Below are 13791 nucleotides of genomic sequence, written 5' to 3' on the forward strand. Positions count from 1 at the left end.
CTTTCTCTTAACGCGAGATATTGTAGGGGATGTAAGTATTTTTCCGCTCTAAATCGTAAAGATCCTTGATGACCAATTTTTCAAAGGTTAATATCTCTGATGGTATCATCCCTGCGGAGGGTGCGAATGTGGACGGAGGGCGAAAGGGAGTATTGGAATTAGTCATAAGAGAGGGATGAAGTTGGAAAAAAGCCTTAAGGCGGATTAGCCTGAAGAATCTTAGGAGCTCTGTTTGTAGTTCCATAAAGTTGGGGTCCACATTGTGGGCACGAAGGAGAGGCCTTTTTTTAGTAATTCAAGTTCTTGGTCAAGTAAGATGTGTTTTGATAAATTGAAGATGGGGATGACATCAGTGCCTGTCATGGTGTTAACTACCACTGGTAGAAATTGTTGCGCCTCTTGCGCTTCCCCGGTGGGTTGTACCACCTTTTGGTTTCTTCACCCGACCTCGTTGTGGGGTATTGGGTTGGCCTCTGCCTAAACAATTAGTGGGGCCCCCCTCCTCCCCGCCTAGCTGTACTTACCCCTTCGCCCGGGTCTGAGCTATCTGAAGACTCAGCAGAAGTGTCTGAGAAGCCTACTAAATTCTGGCGTCTGTTGTAGCGACCCTAGAGCCTGCTATTCTGCGGGTTTGTATATGTTCTGTTGTTATAAAAGTTTTTTTGTAGATATGGATAGGAGTTCTCAATGTTATAGAGCCTGATGTCCTTTTTTATTTTATTTGCCTTTTTATTTTGTTCTATCCTGTAGAAGTCTGCTACTGTTCTTTCTACTTGTTCAAGCAGTTTTTTGCCTTCAGCGGTAGAGTCTACCTGCCAGATTCATCAAAGACCCGCTTTGCGAGTCTTTAATAGCGATTCATAAGGAATCGCTATTACAGACTCGCAAAACGGGATTCATGTAGGAATCGCAAAAAAAAGCGATTCCTACACATTCCTTATTTGCGATTAGCAAATTGCTAATCGCAAATAAGGAATAACTCCCCATTCATTCCTATGGGCCTAAAGGCCTATAGGAATGAATGGGGAGTTATTCTTTATTTGCGATTAGCAATTTGCTAATCGCAAATAAGGATGCGATTTCAAGGGTGCTAGGGGTGTCCAAAGGACACCCTGTAGCACCCCTGAAATGTAATCTACAACTGTGGTTCGCACACACATGTCCAAAGGACATGTGTGTGTGCAACATGCAACTTAGAAAAATACATTTAAAAGCATTTTTCTAAGTTTTCGCTATTTACCACGAGGTTTGACCTCGCGGTAAATAGCGGCCCGAAATTGCGAATTCGCAATTAATAAATGGTTAATGAATTGCATTTAAGGAATCTCAAATAGAGATTCCTTAAATGTAATTCCTTGCAATTTAGCGAAATCGCATTTACCGATTTTTGCATTTGGGATGATGAATCCCAAATGCAAAAATTGCGCTCGCAAAGGGCCAGATTCGCAGAATCTGGCCCATTGCGAGCGCAATTAAGCTTCATGAATCTGGCTGTAAATCCTCTAGTTGTTTTTGTATATCAGTGATTTCTACTTCTAGGGACCTTAGAGTTTCGGTAGCAAAGTAACCATTATACTCAGTCTTTGCCTGTAAACCCCATAATTGTTGTTTGTCAATTGTTTCTTTCTCCCCGTTATTTCTTCCCTCAGTATGGTACAGAATTGTGCCCTACTACAACTGCTGTTGTTTTAATATCCCTGATTATAATCTATGATCTAAAACTAAAATAAAAATCCTTGTCCGGCTGGACATGGTAACTATATAGTATCCCATTGTGGTCTATATATGATTGTTTGTCTATTTACCTTAATTGCTAAGGACAATTGTTCTTTGAAGTTATTTCGCAATTCTCTCTGAACACCAATAATTATTTTCTCAGTTTCTTTTATGGTATTCCATTTGTGCACTTTGTTCAAACAATGTTTTCTAAATGTTCATTTCATCCTTGAAGCACCATGATTATTTATGTTATTTTATTATTATGTTGTACCCACTAGTGCACCTATGCACTCGTTTTCACTCACACACCGTCCATTTTTGTAGTTTTTCCGTGTAGTTCCTTTCTCAGCCCTTCCACTCTTGGCAGACCGTCCGTTTTCTCTTTTGATCACGTCAGCACAACTCAAATCCGGACGTCTTTTGGTCCCATTTCTATATCTACGTTCCTAACCCAGCCGCACACATTCACCACTTCACCTGGCGTCACACTTGGCGGACCAGAGCATCTTCTACTTTAAGCAGCAGGCCCGTGTTTTTCGGTAAGCCACGTCCCTTTACTGTTTTCGACACCTAGCTCACTCCGCAGTAAATTTTGTTTTTCCTGCACGCCAACTCCGGCACATCGCGAGCACCACCCCTCGCTCACACTCATTTTTTACCTAACGTTCCCATCTTTCACGACAACCCCCAGCATGACGCGTTACTCCCATTTCTTATCTGTTCCCATCACCATCACGCTGTATTTCCTTAAGTTCACTGCACTTTCATTTTCCTGCTGACCCCAGTATACAATTCAGAAAGGGGGGGGGGGGTGGTGATGAACAGAGTGTCTGAATTAAGCAGACCACTCTTACCCAGTCCAAAGATCAGGGCTTGATCCATCACCGTTATTTATCTCACTGCACCATCCTAGCTCAGAACCTGGCTATATGCAAATCAGTCTGTCCCTGGCCCAGTGCATCATGGGAGCAGGGCAGACTAAACTACCAAGCCAATTCTTCACCAGAAAGGAGACAAGCTACCGGGGACCGGTTTCTGGCATTTCAGCCGTCTTCGGCCCGGCTTGCTTGAATCCTGATGGTGCAGTGAGAAAGGGACTCATGTCTGAGTATACCCTGCCACACCTATAGTGGCCAAAAACGATTCAGAAAAGGGGGTGGTGATGAACAGAGTGTCTGAATAAAGCAGACCACTCTTACCCAGTCCAAAGATCAGGGCTTGATCCATCACCGTTATTTATCTCACTGCACCATCCCAGCTCAGAACCTGGCTATATGCAAATCAGTCTGTCCCTGGCCCAGTGCATCATGGGAACAGGGCAGACTAAACTACCAAGCCAATTCTTCACCAGAAAGGAGACAAGCTACCGGGACCGGTTTCTGGCATTTCAGCCATCTTCGGCCCGGCTTGCTTGAATCCTGATGGTGCAGTGAGAAAGGGACTCATGTCTGAGTATACCCTGCCACACCTATAGTGGCCAAAAACGATTCAGAAAAGGGGGTGGTGATGAACAGAGTGTCTGAATTAAGCAGACCACTCCTACCCAGTCCAAAGATCAGGGCTTGATCCATCACCGTTATTTATCTCACTGCACCATCCCAGCTCAGAACCTGGCTATATGCAAATCAGTCTGTCCCTGGCCCAGTGCATCATGGGAACAGGGCAGACTAAACTACCAAGCCAATTTTGTCCACCATAAGCGTGGAAGGGTATACTCAGATGTGAGTCCCTAGCTCATTGCACCATCAGGATTCAAGCAAGCCGGGCCGAAGACGGCTGAAATGCCAGAAACCGGTCCCCGGTAGCTTGTTTCCTTCCCAGTATAAGAATTGGCTTGGTAGTTTGGTCTGCCCTGTTCCCATGATGCACTGGGCCAGGGTCAAACTAATTTGCATATCGCCAAGTTCTGAGCTGGGATGGCGCAGTGAGCTGAAAAACGGTGATGGATCAAGCCCTGATCTTTGGACTGGGTAAGAGTGGTCTGCCTAATTCAGACACTCTGTTCATCACCACCCCCTTTTCTGAATCATTTTTGTCCACCATAAGCGTGGAAGGGTATACTCAGATGTGAGTCCCTAGCTCATTGCACCATCAGGATTCAAGCAAGCCGGGCCGAAGACGGCTGAAATGCCAGAAACCGGTCCCCGGTAGCTTGTTTCCTTCCCAGTATAAGAATTGGCTTGGTAGTTTGGTCTGCCCTGTTCCCACGATGCACTGGGCCAGGGTCAGACTAATTTGCATATAGCCAAGTTCTGAGCTGGGATGGTGCAGTGAGCTGAAAAACGGTGATGGATCAAGCCCTGATCTTTGGACTGGGTAAGAGTGGTCTGCTTAATTCAGACACTCTGTTCATCACCACCCCCTTTTCTGAATCATTTTTGACCCCAGTATACAGGCACTCTCATTTCCTTCTTTAACACACCTGTATGCATGCAGCACGTTCCTCCGTTTAACTCTCGTGTGATACACCAGCCTCGGTCTCTTGTCAAAGTATACTGACACACGTTCCTTTGTTTCTTCAGACCTATGACCCCCTGAAGAAGAGCCAGCCTAGGCTCGAAATGCATCAAGGTGAACTAATACTGCTTTAAAAATGAAGCCCACGCTTGAGTTATCGTTGGCATGAGACACACGTTTTGCGACAAAGCAAACTAGTTGTGGAATAAAGCATTTATGATTTGTCAAGTGGACACTTTGAATAAAATTGATGACCACTAGAATTCATTTACACGCATGGACTACATTTGTTGACACTTATACCCACGATCTTTAGGCGTGCTCAAGAGCCCCCACCTTATCCTAGTTGTTTCTAGCACCTCTCAGACAGAAGGTGAACCTCTTGAGCACCCAGACTTTTTGAATTTTTACCATTCTTTTGGATTACAATTTTATCACCACGTGAGTGCAGCGGTTTCTTACCTTTACATATACGTGTAGCCATACAATTATCTCAACACACATTATGTTGGTTTGCAAAAATTATGCTTTAGAGGGCAAATTGCCAACAGGTCACAGCAGAAACAAGCATTGGCATAGCCAATAGGTCTCGCCTTTGGGACCTTATAAGTTTTTAGCCATGCAACAGTTGATGTTATTGCACCAAGGATATTGTGCTGCATAACTAAATACTTATAAGGTCCCAAAAGCGAGACCTATTGGCTTTGCCAATGATTGTTGTGCTTGATATGGTGTGATTGTGCAGTCCATTTACCAAGCTAATGCCTTACTACTTTTGCACTTTATCTGTTGTATTTTATTTTTAGATCATCCCTTGGTATCTGTTTTTAATGATTAGTTTTATCTTTATCTGTTTGTATATATAGCCCTAATTGTTTTATATTTTTGCTTTCATGACTTTTAAGTAGATGAATAAAGTAACTTTGACTTGACTTGACAAATGGAAGCAAGTAAAACTAATTTCTGGAAAATGCATTATTCTGATAAGAAATCTTAGTTGGATAATCACTTCAAATGTCTATGTGTGTAACTGGAGGTTCACTGAATCGATCTTAGTTGGTGCACTCAGTGATAGTGACATATATTTATAGTGTTGGGAGGTTTCAGCCTGTGTCAGAAAGCACTGCGAAAATGTAAGTCATTAGATTAAACTAGTATTGTCAAAGCCATTAAGTCCGGCGTTTGGTGTCAAAGCCAGAGTTTTGGCCCTGTCACTGCTGTTTCATTTTTAAAACAAAATTTGGCCCTCATTATGATGTTGGTGCCAGATTACAATACTGATGGTCAGAGCACAGTGGTAGGGGCAAGACCGCTGCCTCTGACAGGCTCAAGGAGTCCGTAGGGTGGCAGTGGGACACTAATCCCTAAAGTGGAGGCAATGCATGTGCAGTCGTAGGAGTAGGATGTCCCTTTCCGAATGCCTTTTCATGGTGGTCCCACAGCCATGAAAAGGCACATGCTGCCTGGCACACAGTGCATGGATGTTTAAAAAATGCCTTTTTCTGCTGCAGCCCTTTTCCAGGTCACAGCAGAAGCCACAATAGAAAAGGGCATTTTACGACCACCTGCACAGCGTTTGTATCATGATAAGGCAGTTGGGACTGCCGACTCTTTGTCAGATGGTCACCTGCCCGCAACGATGGTGATCGGATGCTCGTTTGACCACCATCGCAACGAGGCTCTTGTTTTGTTAGTATTGGGAAAGCTGCTGGGCTCTTGCCTTTAAAAAATAAACACTGGCTAAAAGCAAAAATATTTTTGGGTCTCAAAAATCACACATGGCCATAGTAGTCTTTGCCATTGAAGAGAACTGCCTGGTGGGTGAAGCTGCTCCTTTTGAAAGGGAAAAGTGATGTCACTTAGAGTGAAGTTAGCCAATAGCTGAAGTGAACTCACTGCCCTATGCTGTATGCTGTATCGCACTGAAGAAAAATGTGAATGACAAAATAACAGACCAATGGATAAAGAAAGCTGGTTGAAACCACCTGTGGTAATATAATATACTTATAATTTTAGTAAAATGAAATGGTCTTCACTAACACAAGACATAAAAATTTATTACAAACAGTATAGGACAGGCTGCTGTAGTTTAAACACGTATTGGCAAGGCTAATAGACCTTTTATTTTTAAATGCAAACATATGCCATAAAAATCGAAACAAATAAAGAAAATATACTGGTACCTAAATGTGGGTGCCTTATGCTTGCAATAAAAAATTCAATTTAAACAAAATTTATTGTAGCCGCTATTGAAGTAGCAATAAGTTTCTAACAAGGCTTTCAAAAGAGGTATCTATTTAGGTATTATTATTTGTGAAAGACACTAGAATAATTCATCACCTAACCCAGTACTGAAATCGCAGACATCTATAGCCTCCAGAGCGCGGGTTTCAAGGTTTGAAACCTGCAGCTCAGCATCATGTGACTATGGCCAATAGCCAAATCTCCTGATGGCCCGAGTGCCTGGATACCCCTAGGGGTGATAAGATGTGCTCTACAAATCTGTAATTTATTATTAGTATATGAAGTTACAGTGTAATTTGAACTGGAAACAGCATTTATAAGACAGACGGAACCATGCGTTCTTTTACCCGGCGTGATAAAGGCAGCCAGCACTTTAGATTCAAAGTGGGTGGGTGGGAAGATTGAAGGAGGAACAGGAAGGATCGGGACAGGAAGGATCAGGACAGGAAGGATCGGGACGCAGCTTGGCAAAAAGGGCTGGGGCCAAGTGTTAGATCTCAGGGCGGGGGGGGGGGGAGGGGATTTGGATTAATTTTTAGGGTTGGCGACAGTTTTTAGGGTTCAGGGAGGATTTTCTTGGTCGTTTTTAGGGTAGGTGGCAGGGTTGTTTATAGGGCTAGGCGCCCACGCTTTAGTACTCAGGACGGGGGGGAGGGGGCTGGGGTGAGATCTTTACCACGCATATGCCTTTACCAATCATACCTTTACAACAAAATCTATTATAAAGTCATGCCTAAAGTGGGTTGACCCACTGTTCTATGCAGTATATATGCTATGGCAGAAAGATTCAAAATCTGAATATTTTATGTATATTCTTTAAATATACAACACGGTTCAGTGTATAAGTGCTTACTGTGCATTCAAAAGTTATATTTTTAGTAATACACGGATTGTATGAAAGGGCCAACCTTTTTTTTATAGGTTTCCATTTAAAGGATATTTTCCACAAATAGTAACACATCCCTACAGTACCTTTCAAAAAGAATAACTCTTGGCCTTTATGGGGCTTCATGTTTTTTTTATCAATCAAGGTCTATATTGACTCCAAACCAGCCTTTACATTTGCTCATTAACCAACTGCACACATTACCATTTCTTTCAGTTTGCACTGGCAGGTGCCCTGGAGAGAAGGTGTGTTTCTTCCTTAACTGTCTGTCTCTCCTCTTGCTTCATATTACAGGGGACCTCTTCCTTCCATTTCAGCATGAGGCAAACTTGTTGTCAACATTAACCGTTCAGGAACACTTGGTTTTTGACAATAAATATGGGAAATGTTGTCGATCAAATTAATCAAGCTTTCAAACATCGTTCCCAGTCGATCCCACCCACTTCAACCTCTGGATACACATAGTGATGCTTAACTTGGGAGAGGGTTTCCTTACCATGATGGCTGAGAAACTCCAGCTCATCTTTTGTTGTGTCATTCAAAGTCTCCATCATTTCTCTGCTCAGGTGGCTGGATTCATCAGTAACAGTGGTCATCCAGATAGCAAGGTTAGTGGTGAGGACGAGCATCAGACCGCATCTGTGTGCGATACAAGGTAAGTGAGGGTAGCATATGTTTTCCCGTACAGTCAGCTGGTCTTACAGAATGTTGGTAATAATTAACGTGAACTATTTTTAGTTTGGTGCTCTCGGTTTGTACTCTTATTACATTTCAAGAATTGTATTTGCAATGTTTTAGATTTTTGTATTCCAGAATAACCACAACTGTAGTTCTAAGCATAAGGCAAGGAGGCAAGGTGGCTGTGTTTATCTCTCAGTGTGGAAGGGAGTGGATGAGGTGGGCTCGAGAAGAAGGGAGTACGTTGGTTGTTGATTGAGTTTTGAAGGTTAGTGTGAATGCTGTTGGAATAACACAGTGGACCACAGCTATCTATCAAAACCACCGGATCATTTACTGTGGCTTTTATGCATCAAGAAAGATATAGAATTCAAGTTTTAAGCTTGATTCGTGTAGACCATGGTGAAAATCATAGTGCAAACCAACCATACTTCGCCAACGATTAGTGCCAGGAGTAATAGAGCAAGACAATTTGCTAATTTTTTGGGAAATATTTTCCAATCTGAAGTGAGAAAAGCAATGTGGTTGTAAGAGGAGATCATGTTTTGGCCATCGTTGGTCTTCGGAAATACCACAATGCTGGCAAAGCTGTCCTCATTGTTGATCTCTCAAACCTTCCTCTAATTATTAGGCCTGGCGCTAGCTATAACGTATAGATTTTACTAAAATGATATTATATAAAATGATGTGCTTTCAGCCAGCCCTCATCATCCATTGGTCTGTTGACAGTCACATTCTTCTTCCCCTCTCTACAGTATAGAGCATGGGGTCATTGGTCTGCCCATTTTAGTCATTGGTAACTTCACTGTGAGAGACGGCATTCTGAGTTTCAAAATGAACTCATCCTCACACAAAGGTGTTTGCTTAATGCTAGAGGCTACTATGGAAATATGTGTTTTTTGAGACCCAAAAATATATTTCCTTTAGCCATTTTTTGTAAATTGGCTAGGGCCTCCCTTGTTCCCACAACAATAAAGTTTTGCAAAATGACAAAACAAGCATTGGCAAAGCCAAAAGGCTGCGTGCCAATGCCAGATCTATTGACTTTGCAAATTCTTGTTGGGTCTAGCATTAGGCAAGACCTTTTGTTTCTAATTTATAAAAAAAATGCAATGCATGCTTACTTACAGGAACTTCCAGTCTGCCCTCTTCATCCATTTGTCTGCTTTAGTGTCATACGCATTTTGCTTCCACCCACTACACTTTACAGCATGGAGCTCTTGGCTTACCTGATTGAGTGATAGCATTTTGCTCTTTCACAATGTGCACATTTTCATACTACCTAGTCCCCTTCAATGCCTGGGACTACTGGTGCGATGTTCTTTTGCATAAAATATGTACATATACTTTGGATTATAGACAATACTTATATTCATACAATGTGTGCCTTCTTAAAAAAAACACATTCACAAACAAAGGTTCAGCAGCCAATGCCATACCTGCTGGCCTTTCCAGTGATTGTTTTTAGATGGCTTCCTAAAATTGCAGCTTAATACTCCAGGCAGGGTCAGCGAAAGGGCGAGTCATTAAAGGACCCAGGCCCACAGGGAGACATGCTAGATGTTTCTTATAATGTATTTACTTTCTAAAAGTTTTCAATGATTTTGGTCTGTGTCTAGCTAATACAGGGGTTCCCACCAACCCATGTTTTAATGGCCTGGTCTGTATTTTTGAGTCAAGGTGGGTACAAATATTGGGAAAAGCAGGAAACTCCGATATGTTTCCCTTTTGGGGCCAAACGGGGGAGGGGGGGAAGACAACAGCACCTACCAGAGACTCCAAAGTTGGTGTGATAAAGGCCGCTTTATTGGAAGCAGGTGCACCTTACACAATGAAAACCCTTGGCCTGCGCCGTACAAAACTAGGCCTCACTAAATATGTAAATTCCTGACAAAACCCCCCAACCCCTCCCCTAAACTGGTTACCCCAATCCACAAACAGTAAACAATTAGCAAAAACGTCAATTTGCCTCTCCACCTGTCTAAATGCTTTATTGTGCTTGACCTACCCCCCGATAATCCAAAACAGATCTCATACACTTCCCCCATATATTAGGAAGAACCGCCACTCGAAAGACGTGCTAACGGCTTTCGGCCCCCCCCCTAGGACTACTGCACTTTCGTGTATTGCACCCACCAATGGCCTAATCCAGAGTCTCCTTCAAGTGTACCAATAAACTCCATTCCGTACTGCCAAGTGTACCCCCTTCTCCCTGAAAATCCACTGCCTCGCACCTACTCTCCGGGTGCTCCATCCTTTTAACACCTGCTTTCTCCTCCAAAAGCCTTAATTTCCTTTAAAGTTCTTCCGGGCCTATCCATGGCCACAGGCCTCTCAACCCCCCTCCAAACCCGCCTGTGACCTAAAATCCGACCAATTTACACAACCCCCGCCTGCCAGCGCCAAATCTCTAACAGGTCCCTCTTCCCTCGTTTAAACCAGCGCCAACCCTTGCACGTAACCAAGGCCCGTCCGGCACACTCTCCCCTTTACCACTTCACACAAGCCAGCAAGAACGCATGCCCGCGCCTGCCCCTCCACCGTGCCACTGACTATGAAACAACCTGCCATCCAATTCCAACCTCGACCAAACCCCCCGCCCAACCTTCCAACAGCTGCGTCCCTCATTCCCCCGCCGACGGCGACTCGTCCCCCCGCCCTCAAAGTCCACCCGAACCGCACCACGTGCTCCTGCTGAAGCCACCTATCCCCTGCCTCCCTGCTCTCTACCGCCGCGACTCCTCCCCTGTCCGGCCATAGGCACACCATGGAAATGCCCCAAGAACACCAACACCTGTCCCCACCAAATTTCCCTTATTCCCCGCCGACAACCGTAGTCAATGATGCAGCAGCGCCAACCAGCCAGCGTCCAACCCCAACAACGACGTTGCCCTCCTCCCGTCCTCCGGCAGGCGGGCTTCCATGCCACGGAGTCGAGCTCTCTACCAAGAAATGACCGCACCGAACTGGGACCGTGCTTCCTCTCTGGCGCCCGGGGCACCCCCGGTAAACCATGAGGCCGTAAAACCGTCCAGCTCCGCTGGCAGTCTGTCGAAAACCAAGCCGTCCCACCAGAAAGAAGTCAAACAGTGCGTCACCCAACAGAGCCTGTCCGCCAGGAAAAAGCCCACTGCAAAAGGACTGAACATTGCACAAGGCGCACCGAAACCGAACCTCCCCTGGTAGTGCTGTCACCCCCCATGCCAATATTGAAGCCCCCCCGTCCTCTGGCAAGCTAGCTTCCATGGCCCGGAGTCGAGCTCTTACCAAGCAAGGACAGCACTGTAGGGACCGTACGTCTTCTCTGGAGCCAGGGGCAACCCCAGGAAACCCACGAGGCCCGTAAACTGACCAGCTGCTGCTGTTAGTCCGTCGAACCCGGCCGTCCCACCAGAAAGAAGTCAACCAGATAGTGTGTCCCCCACCAGAGCCTGTCCGCCAGGAAAAAAAACCCACCGCCGAAAAACTGAATGGCCCACACCGCGCACACAACATTGAACCTCCCATGGGCAGAGCTGTCGCCCCCCATGCCAACATTGACGCCCCCTCCTCCTCTGGCAGGCGTTCTTCCATGACCCAAGTCGAGCTCTCTACCAAGCCAGGACAGCATGTCATGGACCGTACGTCTTCTCTGGCGCCAGGGGCACCCCCAGGCAAACCACAAGGCCCGCACAACTGACCAGCTGCCGCTGGCAGTCCATCGAACCCGGCCGTCCCACCAGAAAGAAGTCCTCCAGATCGTGTATCCCCATCTCCGAGCCTATCCGCCGTGAAAAAGGCCACTGAAACAAATAAACGAATCTTCTAAACCGCGCACGCCAGATCGAAACTCCCATGCGCACCTTGAACACACCTTTCAACACACCCCGGTACTGCCCTCTGCCTGCACCTTCTCTCCTCACTGGTTGACTCCCTATCAAAGCTGCTTGTCCCCCCCTGCATCATTGCTCACCCCTTGACGGTAGCTTCGCTGCCACCCACTCTCTTTGAAATTGGCCCTCCTTACTCCCTGTCCCCCACTCACGGGCGTCACTCCACCTGAGATAGCTTACCGAGCACAGCACCCAGGATAATATGTCGCATAGCTAAACCCCTATAAGGTCCCAAAGGCGAGGCCTATTAGCTGTGCCAATACTTGTGAAATGGACAATCCCTAAACCAGCAAAACGTGCACATTTATTCACCTTTCTTTACAGATGTATTTCTGAGCTTCCTTGACTCGTGTGTAACTGTCAGCTCTAACCCCTGCTACGCCAACTCAGCCTTCCGTCGATGTTCAAGACTACATTGAAAATGTCACAATAAAATCCTTTTTAACATTAATCAGGAGGAGTAGACCGCAGGATTGTGTTCTAAGCAACACAGTAAGCTATAAGTGAAACACGTCCTCACGCCCGCCCCCTCGAACCCGCATCAACCCCACTTGATTGTAGGTTACTTTCGACTTCGGCCATTGCATGAAGGATGTTGCTGCTCTAAAGTTACGTTTTACCTTCCGCTGAAAGAGCCCTTGTACCCACGGTGTCATAACTTTGAAACAAGATGGGCCTAAGCAGCCTTACTCTGACAGGACAAGAGAAGGAATACTGAAGGAACAGCAATACTCTTCCCTTAAAGGTGGAAGGGAAACGGGCTAAACATGTCCTGGTATTGACTGGCTAACATGCTCCATCCCGATTGTCCCAGTGGTCCAGTCACTCCCGGCGCTCCTATCTGAGGGCATACCTGAAAAACCCTACTAACCTCTACTCTGCCCCCCCCCACCCGCTTCCCGCCTCTCCTCCTCTTCCTCCGCATCCTCCACAAAGCCCGGTGGCCTCAAGGCCCTTGCCCCGCAGCGGGCCCCTCCTTCCACACATCCCCTCGTCCCTCACCCTTTTTGGGCTCCGTCCCCTTCAAACCCGCCTCCTGCCGACAAAAACACAGCAAGTCCCCCAGTCCAGCTCTTTCTCCTCTCATCTCCCCCTCTGCTCCGCCCTACTTCCACCTCCCCCGGTCCAGTAATGGGTGGCCCAAGAGAATCACAACCAGAAACTCAACCTCGTCGGCAGCGAAAATTCCCTTAGAGTCATACTTGATACACAACGCCATCTACCTTCCCAATAACCCCATTGCAACGCCTGCTCGCTACCAATTGCGCCTCCTCTGTGAGATCCATCGCTTCTTCCCGGAGCCTGACATTACAACCCTGGTGCCCCTGGAGTCTTACTCTACTCCAAAACCATCTACCCTCCTAGGTAATGCAACTGACACGCCTGCTCGCTAACAACGGCAGCCACATTCTGTTGGGACCACAGAACGCGACCCCGTTATCCACCCCCGCTGGTTTCCCCTCGGTGCAAGGTCCATCACCAAGACTGCCTCCCTCACAATGCCCCGCACTCCCCCTCCCCTCACTAAGACACGAAAGCTGAATCTCTCTGGAGGCGCCAGCCCAACCCCAAAGCGCAAATCCCACAGCCTGCAACTCCCCCTTACAGTGAATGAACGCCGACAGCCCAACCTTTCCTGGCAACGTAATTAGCAAGTGGCACTCCCTTATGCCTCCACTTCGTACCACCACTCCTCCCTGACCGCAAAATGACCTCCCAGTTTTCTCCCTTCCAGGTACTTCCAAATGCAATGCCTGCCCCCGCCATACCTGCAGGCAGACCTTGTCTTACCAAATTTACATTCTCCGTGGGCTGGCCCCATGTGTACGTGTGGTCCGTGAGGTTGCCATAAATGCAATAACACCCTTTCACCTGTGATTGGTACTCCCCGTAACCAGCACACGCCACAGGTCCCATGCAACACACTGTTTGCTA

At 46.3% G+C, this 13791-nt stretch overlaps 1 protein-coding gene across 1 annotated transcript in view; it reads right to left on the reverse strand.

The window, feature by feature from the left end:
- The window catches only part of LOC147702155 (proton channel OTOP2-like), a 399525-nt gene that overhangs the window by 169716 nt on the left and 216018 nt on the right, over positions 1-13791 (reverse strand). Inside the window, exon 5 of the mRNA XM_086930800.1 lies at positions 7803-7945. Within this exon, the coding sequence (XP_086786926.1) occupies positions 7803-7945 (143 nt within the window). The remainder of the gene's footprint in view (positions 1-7802; positions 7946-13791) is intronic.

The sequence above is a fragment of the Lissotriton vulgaris genome, chromosome 7, assembly GCF_964263255.1.
Source record: "Lissotriton vulgaris chromosome 7, aLisVul1.2, whole genome shotgun sequence".
Classification (NCBI taxonomy): domain Eukaryota; kingdom Metazoa; phylum Chordata; class Amphibia; order Caudata; family Salamandridae; genus Lissotriton; species Lissotriton vulgaris.